Source organism: Chaetura pelagica, unplaced genomic scaffold (genome assembly GCF_000747805.2).
Source record: "Chaetura pelagica isolate M959 unplaced genomic scaffold, ChaPel_1.0 scaffold112, whole genome shotgun sequence".
NCBI lineage: Eukaryota > Metazoa > Chordata > Aves > Apodiformes > Apodidae > Chaetura > Chaetura pelagica.
Genome location: NW_009952798.1, coordinates 285,198 through 302,344, shown reverse-complemented (window position 1 = coordinate 302,344; position 17,147 = coordinate 285,198). Strand labels below are relative to the sequence as shown.

At 40.5% G+C, this 17,147-nt stretch overlaps 1 protein-coding gene across 1 annotated transcript; it reads left to right on the top strand.

The window, feature by feature from the left end:
- The first annotated feature begins 2,877 nt into the window (after window positions 1-2,877).
- On the top strand, window positions 2,878-16,024 carry TMEM26 (transmembrane protein 26). The gene is made up of 6 exons (XM_009994840.1): window positions 2,878-3,209; window positions 6,387-6,465; window positions 11,538-11,651; window positions 12,118-12,338; window positions 13,323-13,399; window positions 15,609-16,024. Exons 1-6 carry the CDS (start codon window positions 3,019-3,021, stop codon window positions 16,022-16,024), a joined length of 1,098 nt encoding a protein of 365 aa, XP_009993142.1. The 5' UTR covers window positions 2,878-3,018.
- Window positions 16,025-17,147: the final 1,123 nt, after the last annotated feature.

Sequence of the window (17,147 nt, the reverse complement as noted above, 5' to 3'; positions counted from 1 at the left end):
AAGTTTCTCCCCCACATACTCCCTAGCCTGTGTTTGAGTAGCCTGACAAATATAAGTTGCAAATAATTAGAAGCTATGGACAGAATTAGTGGAACACTAGTACATACAATGTCATAGGGGAAAAACCCCCCACTAATTATATAAGCTTTCAGAATCTTAGACTTATTTTTGTTGCAAGAGACTTTTAACATCATCCAGTCCAACTTTTAACCTAACACTGCCAAGTCCACTGCTTCTGTGCAGGAGTCAGCGCCATGCCATACTGCAGTGTACACATGTGCTCATGCTGGGACACTAAAAAGTTCATCAGCTCCTCCTGCACAACCTTATCACCCCCTGGGGCCTTCTGTGCCACCTGACCTTCCACTGACCCAACAATTCTCTGGCAGACTTCCTGATCACTGTGTTTGAAAAGGTGACAATTAAGTTTGATGATTTTTGCCCACTGTCCCTCACTGTCCTTCAGCCAAGCCTTATCATGTTTGTACATTTAGCTTGCCAGGGTTTATGGTATTTTCAATTTTCTTCATCTGGACACCACTTCAGCCTTTTGAAGGATGCTTTCTTGCTCCTGCAATCTCACTTACCCTTCCAATAATGGCTTCTTTTCACGCTTTCCCAAGTTTTTTTAAACAGTTATTTTCCCTGCACTTCCCATGTGATTTACAGAATCAATATCCATACTTGCTGTAAAGAGTTAGGTCTTCCATCTGTCTTAGTTTCAACAAGCTTCCTGATATGCGTCTAGTTTTCCTTTTTGAAGCTGAGCACAGCAATGGTAAAGAGCTCTGACCTTACTTCTACAAGGATACCAAGTCTAAACATGATGGTCCTATTTCAAGGGAGCTCTTCACCTCTTACTCTTTACATCATATACCACTCAGGTATTAAAGTCAAACATTGCCCTCATGGGCTTCTGAACCACCTGTTCTGCAAAACAGCCATTGAGACATTTAAAAATGTACTCTGTCAAGTCTGCATGTAATTTTTACCTCTTCTAGACTAACTAAAATAATCTATATCTACCTACTTCCTCCTTCTACTCAACCTGTTGTGTTGCCATCATGGTTCACTGGCCAGCTAGGCACAGTCAATATTAGATATTCTTCTGTTCTTCCTGCTCAAGTTTGGAACTTCCATTCATGTGAAGTCTGGATTGTTCATTGATGAGATTACCTTGTTAAGCAGTTCAGCTCCAAAGTGCCTTTAATAACACAGAATAGCTATCAGCTAAGCTCACTGCTTCCTTCCTGAGTACACGGTGTCATGGGAATGTCCCAGTGATCATCATCTTTCTGAGTTTGACATCTGTGCTATTAGGATCTCCACAAACAATTGGACATACCAGGTCCCCCATATCATTTTGTAGCTAGCAAGCACTCGCATAGAGGAGTATCTTGTTTAAACAATCTCTCAACTCTGTCTGTTCCCTGTTTCCTCTTCAACTAGGCTTGACCTTAACACCAGCGGAAGGGCTGTGAACCAACAGTACTCAAGGCATGATATGGCAGGGCGGCTGTTGGCAGGGGATAATCAGTAGTAGGCTCTTGAATTTATTCTCCTCTGAGCGTGGGGAGCTTGATTTTGTTGCTTCAAAAAGGCACGCTGCAGAGCTCGTTTATTTACTCAGGGATTTCCTGAGTGATCTATACTGTGGAATCGCCTTTTTTTTTCTTCTGGGCAGGGTTATTTTTAAGTATTCTTCTCCCTCATCTCCACCAACCCCCAAAGATATTATCTGGCCAGCACCAGCTTCAGCACTTCTTAGAGAAAGAGGCTTGGCTTTGCAGTGAGGAAAACTTGGATCTTAGCAATTGAGTAAAAAGGTCTTCTTAAAAAGGTCACAACTCTCAGAAGAATATCTCCTTGTGTTTAAAGTAGAACAGGATATTTAAAATTAAATCGACTAGGAAGTTAGGACCTTTGGAGCACCACAGTATGTTATGTGGACTTGATTTTTCATTTTTATTTTACAATGGTTTATCTCAGTTTAAGTGCTTTGCAATAAATTGACACAACACTGGAGCAACACAGTGACAATGTTGAGCAAGAAGAAATTTCTTTTTGGTTACCCGAGTTTAAATCAAAATAAAACATAATCACTCTGACAAACATAAAAGGAATTTTAAAACACATTCTGTACTTTATAAACTGTTTCCACAGGAGATACTAACAGTCTAGAGTTTTGGCTTAACAGTCAAACTTCTGTATATTTTTTGTATATGTTCCTATTGGCCTATTGGGTAACAGTGTTAGCCCAGATTTCAGCCTGATTGCTGGAGCTCCTCACTGGGGCAGCTGCATAGTCCTGAAGCAGGGTGTAGATTATTCAATATAGTAATTTGACTAAATTTCAGTACTGGTTGGCTGTTCTAACTTCTGTTGCTTTTTAACCCTGTTGCACACAGGGATTGCAATATTGAACTAAGTACACAGTTTCTGCTTTCTCCATTGCCATGTTAAATGAACATTTTTTAAACCTCCTAAATATTACTTGTATCTTCCAGGGGGAAGGGAGCAGGAGGGTTTTGCGGTCTCAGAAACTCAGCGGAGCTTTTAGCAAAGGAAGAGTCAAATTAGTAATGCTTCTTACATTTTGGCTCTTTGCTAGAAATCTACGGGATGAGAGCAACAAGCAGAGCTAGCAGAGATGGAAACTCTGTAATACAGAAACCTCCCTGCCCTGTAGTCCTGAAGCAGCCGATAGAGAGGGGGGCAGAAGGAAAGCCCTGCCGCCCCTGCTTTAGGATAGGCAGCGACACTGAACACTGCAATCCACTGTAGCCTAGAAGCGTGAGCTTTTTTTTCTTCCCTTTAAAAAGTTCTCAGGAAGTCTGGGGGAGGGGCAATGCTGTTTCTTTTTTGTTATAATGGGCCCCTTTGTGGGGATGGAAGAGAAGAGATCCGTGTGCCTGTGGTGCGCACGCTTCCCAGTGATTCCCAGGGTAACTTCCCAAGGCTCCTAAAAAGCGCTGGGCCCCCGCGGTGCGGGGAAGAGGGGCGGGGGGCTGGTCCGGGATGGAGCTGATGGTGCTGCTCAATGCTCTGGTTACTCGCCTGCTCTTTGTCTTGCACTCCCTCATCGGGGTCTGGAGAGTGACTGCAGTGAAGAAAGAACCCAAGTACTGGCTGCTGGCACTGCTCAATCTTCTCCTGTGCCTGGAGACAGGGCTCACCCTCAAATTTAAGCAAGGCAGAGGCTACAAATGGTGAGCATATTCCGCCGGCTCTAACGGAGCCCCCTCTTCTTTCTTTGCATGTACTTTGCTGCAGATGCGAGGCTGCCTTCTGCGGCTGCTGCCCGAGAGCGGTGCTCCTTGGCTTTGCTGCCAAGCGTTTGGGGGATTGCATTTTCTCCCCCGCTACACCTGGGAGGTGGGGGGTGCAAAACTTGTAAAGCCCTGGATACTCCCTTGCCAAATCCAGAGGACTTCCCGGATGGGCAGTTTTGCAGCAGACTACTTGGGAGCCACTCTGTACAGTTGTATGTATCCGTACCAACAAGTGACAAATGTGGCTGAAGCAGCTGCGGGCAAGAGGTACCTGGTCTAGAGCTGCCGATGCAGCGCGCTGGGGGAGCAGGGTATGCGCTCCTCACTGTCGCTGGGTTCCTCCTCAGCAGCACCGAGTCAGGGACTCCAGGTGCGTGGTGCTGGAGAGTCCTAGGGGGGCTGCACAGGCTATTCCATGCGGATGCCCTGCATCTCTTAACCCAGTCCACAAGGCCCTGGCTTGCACCTCCTTCCCTGGAGCTAAAGCCCCCATCCGTGCATGAGCCAAAACTCTGTGACAAATAAAGGATGAGCAGCAACCACTTTTGCAATACAGCAAGAGTAGCTTAAATATTTGGATTTGAATTTGAGAGCCCGTTCCTGAGGGGAACTCTCATGCATGATATACTGCCTGAGAAATGAATTTTAAGAATTGGTCATAGCAGAGTTTGGCCAAGCACAGGGGTTTTTACATGCATGTAAATAATTACTGCAGTCATCTACAGCTCATCAGTGCTCAGTCAGCCAAAAAAAAGCTCTGTAAAAAGGAAGGGGTTGTGTAACTAATTGTTAAGACTTCATTAGTACCTTTTATTTTTAAAAAACTCAAAACGCAGGCAGGCCCTGAGACAAATCCAGGAGAGAAAAAGCCCTAAAGCATTTAAACAATCTTACATTCCTGCCTATTGCAACCTGTGAAACTCATTATAAAAGAAGCAGAAGCAGTGTTGGTGTGACAATTCATGCAAGTGTTCCATGCTCTGTATTTGAATGTAATAAAAGCAGTGATAAAGTCTGGGACACAGGAAAATTTAACAACAGCAGAACTCCAAAGGCAGAAATATGTGACAGAGGCATAGTGAGCAGACCTAGTTCACTGGGGAGAGGAAGCAGCAACAGACTTCATGAAGGAACACTTGTTATGGCAGCTTTTGGAAAATCCAAAGACAAATAGATACAGAAAGTTCCATTTAAGATTAATGCATGTGCTAAAAGACTGGGCTAAATTTAGCTAGAAGGAAATTTTGAAAATGGATGTGGTCCAACATGTTAAGCGGCAGAGTTAAGTTCATTTTTAAGTAAGAACAGTAGACAAATGACCAGCATCTATTTGCTTCAGGATAACTTTCTGCTCCAGTGGAAAACACACACGTTCAGAAAAGGCAGTAGCATCTGCATTTTATAGAAATGCCTCCATAGAGAACCACTGATCCAGGCAATGGGCAGTCTATGCCACAGAACTCTGTGTCCAGGAGCCTCATATTCTCTCCATTCATTACTGACAGAAGACTGACTACCAGCACAAAAAATTATTTTCTCCACATATATACCATTTATTCTAATGGGCCCGCCCATGTAATGTTTCCTATAGATTGCTCCTTCTTAAAGAAAGGCAGGGTGAAAGCCCCTGAAGTGTCCTGGCCTGATCTAGTATCATTAGCTCAGTACTGCTAACCTGCCAGCTGGATGGATTTTCATGTGCTGAAGCCCTACAGGAAATACTGTAAAATATGTTATTTCTCCCATTCAAATGGGAGGTGTGTTCTCTCCCAAAATAACCAGACTAAAACCCCACAGAAGCACTAACATTTTTGTTGTTGTTGTTAAAAAAGCAAACAGAAAACTTCCCCACCAAAGCAAACACCAACATCCCCTCATCCCTGGAAAAAAAATAAACCAAAAAACCCAACCAAAATGAACCAGGACTATCTTATTTAAAGAGGATTGACTGAAACATTTAATAGCAGCTCAGTGACCCTGTCATTCTCCTTAGCAGCAAGGTTTTTTTGTTTTCCTCAATACTTAACCTCCCCTGGAAAAGTCAAGATTACAAAAATAAAGGTACATTCCGGGTAGGAACAAACCAAAACAAATGCAAAACAATCTTTTGACTGAAACACTACAGCAGTTACGTATTTATAAGCAATTCAAATTCACTGCAGAATGTGCAAATGACAGGACAGAAAGAATCAAGGAAGTATCCACTGCCCTATCCTTGGCCTGTACATATGTAACATGATGTAAATATTGAGATGCACCTCAGTAGCATTGCAGTGATGCTTATTCCGTACTATGGCACAGCTAGATGGAACATCAGTGGCATCAGACTTCATTATTACATCAAAAGGGAAAAAATTGCCAAAACAAACCCTAAGCAAAACTGTCCTGTGTTTAATAAGAAAACACCAGCAACTCTCAGAAGAATCAGTGCTTGCAAAAGGATTAATGAAACCTCTAGTACTTTTGAATAAAAACTTAGCTCAAGAAGCTGAAGATAATAAAATTTCACCATCACAAGTTATATAGAAGGCTGGCAGGGAGGGAAATCCTAAAGAAATACGTAATTGGCAGCACATGTGGGGAGACAAGGCCAAGACCTATTTTCATGTTAGCCTGCACTAAAAAAACTTCCTACTGAAGAAATGCTTGTTTTAGGAAAACTGGTGTTAGATCTACCTTTCCTGAATCAATGCACAAGATTCTGGTCAACAGCCTCTATCCCAGCATCATTCAGTGAAATGACTCAATGTATTAATTCACCCTTTGTGAAGGCAGAAAGAGCATATTAGCTAGAGGCTCTTTTTTTTTAAATTTTAAGTACAGAATATGCAGTGATGGAAAAGTAAACAGGAAAGTGCCTTTGGTTAGTTCTTAAAAACATTTTAAATGAACTTCCATATATAATCTTAGATAGATGTACAAATAAACCTATGATTCATAATACTGACAGCATGAGAAATTCACTAAGAATAGCAACCCTTATTTGCAGTTATGTTATTTCTTAATATCCCATATTGTAGGAGGCACAAGATATTTTTCAATGCAGATAATGACAGGATATATGGTATTTACAATGCAATATAATATCAAGCTATCTTTTCTTTTTCTTTACAGGTTTTCACCAGCAATATTTTTGTATCTGATTTGCATAGTACCATCATTATGGCTACTAGAAATTCATCATGGGACTCAGGTATTTCTTAGTAGAAAAGATGGACTAGTTTAAAATTGATGAACTATTTGGTGGGCTGGATTTGGGCATGCAGACAGAAGCCTGTCAGGGTCTTTTTCCAATTTTCTGTTTTATACTGGTGAATCTCTCAATACAGCTACAGCTATATCATGACTACTGTGCATTTTCTAAATATCAAAAAATGAGCCTCATTCCTAGCTAAAAATGAGACCGTTTACTTCTATCTGCATTGGGAACTGGTGACTAGAAGTTTGAAAAACAGCCTTTCACCCCCAGGTTACCAGCTGGAATCTTGTTCAGGATGGTCAAATAATTTAAGTGCTTTAGAGGCCTTTGTAAAATTAAGTAAGTTCCATGGCACTTATAGACATCACAACTCAAAGCAAGCCAAAAAAATCAAGACAGGTATCAGTAAAAGGGGTCTTAAATTTCCTCATGTTTTCTGCAACCTAGGAGAATACTCAGAGTGTTACCACAGATAGCTGACACAAATGTCTGTCAGTATTTATATCCTTTCTTTGTTCTTGCTGTATAGCAATTTAGGAGGGGAGGAGTCTGGATTCCTATGTGGGACTAAAACACACATTAAATTTTTTTAAGACAATTGTTGCTTCAGCAGAAGGGGTCAGTTAGGGCCAGGGCAGAGCCACTGAGCCCAGCAGCTCACTGAGTGAGCCACCTCCTCATGCAAGCTCTTTTCAAGTGCCCATAGCACCTCTATGTAGGGACAATGTGCTTTTCTCTCTCTCAGCATTTGCCCATACACTGTACCTTACATCCATAGCAAAAAAGAATAGAAACAAGAGCAAAAGTAGCAGAAGAAAATAAATAAATTAGACTAAGAAGACATAGTGCCTCATTTCCTCCTTTGGAACATTGTTAGAGCCCACAGAAGCATAATCAAATATTCAAAATTCTGTTTACACTGAAAATGCCTGAGGCTTTTTCTAAATACAGCAGCAAGAATTTATTGTCATCTTGTTTTGCCAGATCTCCTTAAACAGTCACAGACAGGTAATGTGGATATTGAGAACATTTGTCATAGTTAAATCTGGTCCAAGAAACAGGCTAATTCTGTAGTCAAAGGCAGCAGTTTATTTCCCAAAATGATGTTAGAACATGGCATACTTTGTTCTTATTGATATACTGCTACTGTGAATTAAAGAGGGAGTATATCAAGTTAACAGCTTATTTTATACCTGGAGAGATAGGAGAGTGTTCTGGAAACACACAATCTAATAGATTCAAAAACAATACCTGCAGAGGGGGAGCAGCCCTCTGAACAATTAATCTCAAACCCAGCACCCAGTCTAGTACTACTTCTCATGCTGAAGTATTGCTGGTATTTTCCTTATTAAAATACTATCAGAATGGGTAATTATGCAGTTGCTAGATCCACACATTTAATATATACACCAGCAAAACAGTTTGTGGTCTTTAAGGCAGTAGAACTTTGATCTCGTTGAATCTTTAATAAGAAACACCAACTGCTTGTGTCAGTGCTGTTATTTATGACATGTGCTAATATGCAGTCTCTCTTCCCAAAGACAGAGGCAATTCTGCCCAAGTGCTGCAGAACTGGACATAAGTAATACCATTCACACATCAACAGTGAAATACTAACTGCATAGAAACTACTGCTTTGCAGTGAAGTATTTGGGGATGAAATGCATGTTTGGGAGAGACTATAAAATAAATTGAACTGTACTGAAAGAAAAATTGCTGTCTGCAACATAGAGCGGCAAGAAAATTAGAATGATTTAATCTGTTAAACCCCCCAAACATTCTTTATGAATGTTGTAGAAGATCTCAGATAAACAAATACCTCTAGTACCTTTTCAAATGCCTGGTGCGTTATTGCCACAGAACAGGATAACTGACCGCCTTTGGCAGGACTTACCTGACTACCAGAACTGTAGCTGATGTAGACTTCCCAGTCAGTAACAAAACAGATACTTGGTAAACCTGGTAATTATTTTCAACCACCTTAACTTGAAGATTTTAAGGAAAGTGGATATTACTGCCCATTTGCTCAGCATCATTCTGAGGTGGGATTCTCTTAGCAGTTAAAATTCTAGGATATCACTCTCCCAGAAGCAATCTTTAACTATTTCTTTCCTCCCATATCTATTATCTTCCTCAATTTGTAAAACAAACTTAAGCAATTTTTTCTCATTGTTTCACATTTCAGCTTTCCTGTATGAGCAAAAAGAAGCACAGTGGCTTTGAATTTCTGACATCACACGTGTTGCCACAGTGACAGCCACACTGTTTCCAGCAAACTAGAGAAAGCAAGTAGGGTACCTGTTGCTTTGCAGAGTGTCTGCTTCTAGGGAAGGGATAGCCTCTTCCACAGCCTGCTCAAACTGCCAGCCTCCACATACCTTAACAGGATTGAGGGTACCCTGCCCTGGGGCTCAAGTGTAAACTTTACCATCTCAATACTGAACCTATTGCAGAAAGTTTTAGCTAATCTCATTTCAATTTGGGAATAATGGATTGTGAATAACATGCAAATAGAAATTTGCTGAAATAGTTCAGTGTTTCAGGAGTTCCCCATGCTCTGACAGTGAGCTCTCTGCAGGCCATACAATGGGACAACACCATGTCATGCAACAGTTTCCATTTTGAGTAGATGTTTTGTAAATCAGAGGAATGTATGCTTCAGAAGAAACACAGAAAGTAAAGGAGTCTACAAAAGACAATGATCAAGTGAAATTATTTTCTTAAAGAAGTATTCTTTACACTGTTATGCCACAAGGAATCTAAAAAAAGCCCCCTTGCAAGCACTGTAGAAGCTGTGGTATTTTCATCCACCTCCCTCCAGCAGTGCCAGTTGCTGACTCCCACAGCTGCTCTGCCCAGGGTGTGGGTTAAATCGACCAGCTGCTCTGGAATGGTGACAGCCATCTGCTCTGTAGGGTTGGCATGGGGAGAGCCACCACATCTGCTGAGAGGCACCTCTACACCTTGCTACCTCCTGTTTCACACTCCTGTCCTTCAGCAACCCAATTTATTTGCTGTGAGTTACCCCAGTGTTTGGGAAGGGATTTCCACCATCCTTACGCATACAGCAAATGAAGCAGGCTGCTTTATATGAATTAGGCAAATTCTTCTCTGAACAACAGGGCTTTAAAAAACAAACAAAAAAATTACCAAACTGTGATGCAAAGTTGAATACAAGTTCATGGCTCCTTTTCTCTTACCTTGCCAGACTGGGTAAAGGGGCAGAGAAGTGGGCATAAATGTAGTTTTACTGACAATCCAAAGGCTGTCAAGGTGAATTAGCCTTTCTTCTCCAGCACAAGTTAGCAGTTTCTTTGCCCTATCCAGGCTATTTGTTACAAGTTATACTCTCCTCCATATTCTGGGGTGGCTACTCTAGTTATGTAGCATTTTTAGGTCATGGTCTTCTCAGCTCAGTGTCACACTGCCTGTGGGGATTACTCAGAAAGGCTGGCTTTGACCTTGGGAGCTGTTCTACATAGGCTTTAGATTTTTTTTCTACAATCAACAAATAAAAAGGCTTCTCCAGGGCACCAGTTGAATTTAATTTCTGAAACATCCTCTGAACAAGCTGTTCTTTCTCCCTTGGCTGAGGGGCTAACCCTGACAGATAGCCCCAAAAGGCTGTAGCCAGCAGAGTACCAGCCCCTGTGTCTCCCTGTCTCTGAGCCCAGAATGTTAGACTTCCCTCTTCCAAATGGAAATACTACTTCACCACTTTCTCCACATCTGTGTGTCAATCCTTCAGTGCTCTCACACTCATTGTCCAAAAAAAGCAAGCACGCAGTTCAGAAGTCTTTATCAACAACTACAAAAGCAACAAGCACTAACTTTTTTCCCAGGTTATTCAGACCATGGGAAGTGTCTCCAATTATCTACAACAAGGTCAGTCAAGAGGCAGCATTTATCCAGATACTGAGCAAGGTTATCAGAGACCAAGTATCAAAGTGGCACCTGAAATTTGCTAGAATGTGACGTTTGCTGAAAAATGTTTCCTTTATATTGGCAGGCATTATACTGTACACAGCTACTCAGTATGCATGAGAACACATTCTGATTGTTGCTGCAGAAAATCACTCCTGATGAAATAAAAGGTGGGGGGTGCAGGGAAGAAATGCAAATAATCTGGTATTCTCTAGCACAAATAGAACAGTATAAAATCTTTAACAACAGCATGTTTTTATTTTCTAATTATCCCTTTTTTATTACAATGAAGAGAGATGCTAAGGGACTTATGGAGGTCAATTTTAGAACCATACCCCAGTTACTCAGGGACCAGCCTTGGGGTGGAGTTAGAAAGGCAGTGCTGCAGACCTCAGACAGGACACAGTCTCACTACTGAATTGCTGCAGTTGATTTAAGAGTACATTTTAGCCAACACGTGATTTCCTAGAGCTCTGGATAATTTCTATTCTGCAGAGATAGGCTACACAGGCCCATTTTCCTTAATTATTCCTGAATCTCACCTCTCAAATTATGAATTTCCTTGCAGAATTAGGCATAGCTAGGGCAGGGCAGGGGTGTGTGTGTGGTGTGGAGCTATTCATTTTAGATTTGAGAGAAGTCACACAGAAGAACTAAACAATATTTTTACAGAACTTTTCTGGATAGTAGAGACAAGAAACAAATATCCTGAGGAAAAGTTTGCATGTTGAAACTGACCATGACAATTTTTTACCCCATTTCAGTGCTTTAGCTCACTGTGTAGGAAGCCCAGTACCCTGTTCTGGAGAGCTGCAAGGCAGATTGCATTCAGACTGTGGTCTTAAGAGCACAAAAGTGTCACTTGCTTCATCAGCCTTCACATTTACATCCTTTTCTACAGCACAATCCTACACTTTCTTAGGGAGCTGCCAGCACATTACATCACTACTCATGAGAGATATTCCTCCCTTCTGAACAAGAGGGGGGTTTAACTCAGAGTGAGCATGTACCTTTGTAAACATAGACTGAATCTCACAAATGAACTCTTTGAAGTTCAGCAAAACAGGACTGTCTGAGCCACTGAATGCTTCTGCTCCCTATGCTAGATGTTCATGCATGTGCAATGTTTTTGTTCACAACAGTACTGTGGTAATGAGCCTGGAGCAGTTCAGGTGAATGTCAGCAACCAAGACTTCAATCAATCCAGAGACAGCAGTCATGGAAGTGAGGGAACAGATCACCACATCATTCAGACGGTGGGACAGATTTTTCTATTCCTAGTAGAGAATTTATGATATTAGAGTCATCAGAGATGACTGTTGTCTCTTTTTGGGCAAGTTCCTCATACAATGATTAAAACTAATAATTTGGAAAACCACACATTTTCTGAAACTGCATAATAACTATTGTTGTTATGAAAAGTGAGTTGAGACTCTCCTACCATTCTCTTCCAAATCTTGGTAACTGAGTATAGAAAGTGAGTAATGTTTCTGCAAAAAGCAATGCTCAGCTTAAAAATAAGCAGTACACAGAGAAAGACTTGCTATTCGTTACCCGAAGTTTACATTCATGTGCCTTTTTCAAATTATGCCTGTCACATAGATATGATTTACTCTAATAAAACAAGAAAGAGAACAAAAGCAGGTTCAAGGATGAATACAGTCTCTGAAGGTACGTATGTCAGTCTCCTCTGGGTACAGTATGTTATTGTTATTTAAACAGGCTAAAGTCTTTGTGAATCAGCTCTCCACAATCTGTGAGACTGTATGGACACTGGCCCTCCACCAGACTTTTCTACTGCTACTAGTAGTTGGGAGATGGCTTCTACCCATTGGAGTTGAAATCACTCGGGATCAGTTGTCTCAGCTGCTTCTCATGTTTGTGGGAACAGCAGCAGATATACTCGAATTCGCTAGTGAAACCTTGGACATCGAAGACGTTCGGTAAGAACTATTTGCTGACATAAATGTCCGTAGTGCAAGATACTTGTTTCTATGTGCAATCTGCAGCATTCAGACTAGTGGAACTGTATTTCCCACAGATAAGAGAAAGCTACGTTTAAGGGCTGTTTTCCTACTGTCACCTTTCCCTCTGTAACAAACTTATGAGATTTGTTAGAGATTACTCATCTGTTGCCAGCAGTGAAGTGTGTTGTATCCATCACAATAAAAGGGTACAGAGAGCCAAACAAGTAGTGTAACTGCCAGACAGCATCAGTTCTTACAGCTACAGGAGGTAAAACACTGGATACTTGTAAGCTTCTTTCAGGGTAATGAATTATTTTAGAAGGGCAAGAAAGCAACTAGAGTTTGCTTTAGTAATTCATTATCCAAGTGGCTTCTTTGGTTATCTCATATGTAATTTCTTCATGGTAGAATGACGAAGTGCTCAAAGGTAAAAAAGGGAATGGCATAGTCTGATGTGAATTTTCAACATTGTGATCTACCCCTCGCAGCTCGAAGACATGAGCTGTGAATCTCCATCATAACGAAAAAGAATCACAGAAGAGATTCATCCTTTCTCACAAACTGATTTATTTTTTAACATGAAAGAAAAGGTTTTGCAGCAGGAAAAGAGGTCCTTCCCACTTGGTAGAGAAGCTCCAGGGCTTGCAAGGAATGTTTAATCACCACAAGTTTAAAGATATTCCTTCCTTGAGCCAGAAAGTCTATTTCCATATGCTTATCATTAGAATGTTAACATCAGATATTTAGTGTAGTTACACAGCTGGAATATATGACTTGAACAGCAAAAATTCTATACTAAGAAATGCCTCTGTTCCCTTAGTCTTACATCTCAGAACTTGGATTAATCACTGTTTCACTCAACCACCCTTTAAAAGACAGTCCAAATAGTACAGGAAATATTTTTGTTATCACATAAGGGAAGTGTGTCTTCACTGTTACAACTTTTTTCCCCTCCCACAGGAAGAATTATACTCTCATAAATGCAATTCTCGCTGTATGGACCTGGAGCATGTTACAGTTTCCCCTTGATCTTGCAGGTTAGTAATTGCACATAGACAAGAAAACAGATGCTTTTAAGTTTTTGCTAGCATGTCTTGTGACTCTGCATATGCTACAGGCTATACCTAGGGCTTCTGGTGGAAAGCTATTCATATGGCAATGATGGTTTCTGAAGAAAGCTCATTGTGGTTTCTTTTGAGGAAACATTTGTTTCTGGCTAACCTCTAACTTCCCTGATAAAATTCTACTCTAGCAACGTTGTACTAGAGCATCTGTTCTGGTTGCCTGGTACTGCCTTAAACTCCCCAGTGTGAACGCTCAAGACAGGGTGGGTCTTGCATTATCTTGCTGCTCCAATCTGGGTAGGTTACTAGATCCTGTGGAGAGACAAGGAAGAACATAGCCAAGAACACAGGAGAGGAGGGTATGAGAGAAGTTACCTGTTCACACAGAACCTAAAGGACCATATAAACTTGGGACTGTACATCCATATCTTAAGCAAAAAGTTCAAACACTCAGCCAGCTTGGGCAGGTATTTGTCCCTAGGCCACCTCAACCATTATCTGTTCCAACCACTTTGGCCTCCAATCTCTGCAAGTTTGTGATTCAACTATAACAGTCCAAAGATACATTATCCTCATTATCATCTGATACAAAATTGATGACTAGGTTAACATGATAACTAAAATAATAAATTAATAATAAAAAGTTAGAGGTATCTTCACGGACAGCACTAGGCTTTGTTTTCAACACCACATTTATGGAAATATTGCAACATTTCATTTCAGCAATTCACCTCCTGAAAAAACTAATGCAATCCCATTTCAGATTTATCACACCTAAAATTCCTGTTTCTGGTAAAATATATTATGTTAAAGATGCATAGCATTCAGGGTTTAAGAAAAAAAAATACAAAACTACACCAACAAAAAATACAGCCTGTACATATCACCACCACCCAAACAAATTCAAACAGTACTAAACCAATCATAGCATTAACTGAAGTATCCTGTTGTACCATGCATTTTTTTCCTCTGACTATTGCTTTCCTGCTTAATTACATTTACCAGTTAAAAAATAAGATATTGAACTCACATTGTCCTGAAATTTACTATGGGTACGGGTTATTTTAGGTAGTTCTATCCATTTGCACACTTAACACTTTTTGTTCAAGCATCAGAATGTTTACTCACACACACAAAAGAAGACAAAATAGAAATTTTTAGGCCCTTATTTTTTACTATGACAATGCAGTTAGAAGTAAACAACAATGGCACAAAAATGTATTAAAAATTGGCTGCTCCTGAAGCTTTGCCTAATAGATTCAGCAAATTTCTAAAATCTGCAACTCATTTTCCACTATAGTCTTCCCCCCACCCCCAGCATTGCATCCAACAATAGAATTCTTCTGGTAAGACAAAATATTTGGCAGTTGTTCCTGCATTGCAGTAGCTATGTGTTGTTTTTTTTTAAAACTAATACAATCCTACTGCTTGAGATACAGGTTAATTAAGCTACCTGCTTTTTCATAAGAGGCAGCTGTATTAATTGCAAACCCTTCTGATGACCCTTCTCTAAACACCACAACAAGAATTCTAGTCCACCATCACTTTAATAGCCAAGGGGAACGCATCCATGCAAGTTGCAATAGTTGCATGCAATTACATTCCCAGAAAGCTAATAAAGAGTAACTCTGACTCAAGTCCTACATGACAAGCAATGACCACAGTTCCTTCCTATCCATGATGCTTGATATTGCCCTGCACTGACATGGTTTATTCTTACTACAATGTATGAAAAAGACAATGGCTATCTGGTGATCTTTTAAAAGCCAGGTATTAGACACCCTAGGACAAATTGAAGTGCTACAGCTCATGCTGTTCCCATTCAAAATGGTAGGTCATTTTTCTTAAATACATATAGTAGCCTAGCCTGTTGATTTAAAAGAAAAGTGTCTGGGGAAGTTGTTACAGCAGATTAGGTGAACTACTTCTGCTTCCTGTGTATAAATTCCAATAGCTTTGTGGGAAAGGGAAGTGGTTTTTGGTCCTGTCCATCAGGCCACGTAAGTGCCCACTTAATATGAGTTTAGCATGGAACAGAGGCCAGAAATTCAATATACTTTATATTGAATTGTTCACAGTTGAAGGCATTTATAAACCAGGATAACCTGGATTATAACTGCCCTTTAACTCAACCATAGCTCAGTTTTAGTGAGTTGTTTTAACATAACTGTTTTATTTCCAGTACAGCACATTGGCTGCAAACCAACTGCCTCGACTAGGCGGATCCCCAGCCTGCTGCTGTGCAGGTACAGTGCAGAACTCTGGAACATCTGGGTCAGCCTTTTCATACAAGATGGTCCCTTCTTCATTGTGCGTTCCATCCTGATGGGCCACTTCAGAATATTCAACCAAATGCTGGTGTTTTTTACAGCTAAAAACATCTTGGTTGTGACTCTACAATTGTATCGTTTGGCAGTGATAATGTTAGACTTCCGTGCCACCATTCTGCAGAAGAGCAGGAAAGGAGAAGTCAGCTGTTGCCCATGTGAGCATTATGAAGCTCATATTCATGCTACCACTGACCAAGATGCTGAAATGAAAGAGTTTGTCGCTTTTCCTCCAAAGGAGGAATCCCAAGCTACATCAGAAGAGAAGTGAGCACATTTAGCAACTGGAAGGGTTGCATTTCCTACAGTTTCTTCAGAAGGACTAAGCCTATTTCTATGATCAAACACACCTCGAGTGCCTAAGTCATCTCTTCCATCAAGAAACCAATAACTTTTTCTCAATTACGGGGAAATTTCTGAAGCAAATTTATAGACATGGGACTTGTTTTTATTCATTTGTACGATCAGTTTTGACTAGTTCTCTATTACATTATATGCAGGGATTTTGTAGCTATAGTTTGTAGTAGCAAGGAAGGTTTAGCACACTAGCAAAGTTGGTTATTCTCTTTGGTGGTTCCGTGCCAACGTATGTACTCACATGTATGCGAATAGAGGACAAGCCTGTCCACAATGGGAAGCATTTAGATCCACTGGAGTGATTTGGCACAATGAATAATGTGCACGGGGCAACTTCAGCAGCAAAAACCAGCAGAACTGCAAGAAAAGGGGATGACAGATTTTGGCTGTGACTGTGACATCTAAACTTTGTTAATTCAAGAAATTTTAGAAAATCATCTTCAAATGTTACCTCATCCTTGGCTGGGTTCAGTGAAAAACTATGCAACACCATGAAACTGCATACACAAGACCTGCATGGTCTGAATAAGCTAAAACTTACAAATAAGGAAAATAAAGAAAGAGCAGCCCCACAGATCATTAGAGGACAACTGCATGTTTCACCAGCGTTTTCTACAGAGGTGCTAGCCTTTCTATTTCTACCAGTCAGAACACAAAAAAAAAGAACTCCAAAATATCTGTAAAGACTTTTTTTTTTTCCTGGTTTCACTGCGCTTGCAGTTGAGAAGTTGTTAAAATGTCTCAATTTTAAAAGATTTTTAAAAGTGGCCTGACTCAGGCATAGAATCTAACTAGAAAGAAAATGGCACTGCTGAAGTTTGTCAAGGCAATCTAGACAAAGGGATTCAGGCTTCAGCTTCACATATTATAAAGCACCCTAAGGTTCAATAAATAACCTGAGAGATTGTCTGGTCTGTTGAGTGTCATGAGCCATTTTTAAGAAGTGGCTAATAATTATTAATTTGCTACTTTGACTTTTGGAGTGAACATAGGATCCAATTTATTTCTCAAAAAAAACACACTTTGTATCAGTGTAA

Coding starts and splice junctions, on each gene's coding strand:
- TMEM26 (XM_009994840.1), top strand. CDS start 3,019: ATGGAGCTGATGGTGCTGCTCAATGCTCTGGTTACTCGCCTGCTCTTT. Junction 6,466..11,537: donor AAATTCATCATGGGACTCAG/GTATTTCTTAGT, acceptor TGTTCACAACAG/TACTGTGGTAATGAGCCTGG. Junction 11,652..12,117: donor ATCACCACATCATTCAGACG/GTGGGACAGATT, acceptor TTATTTAAACAG/GCTAAAGTCTTTGTGAATCA.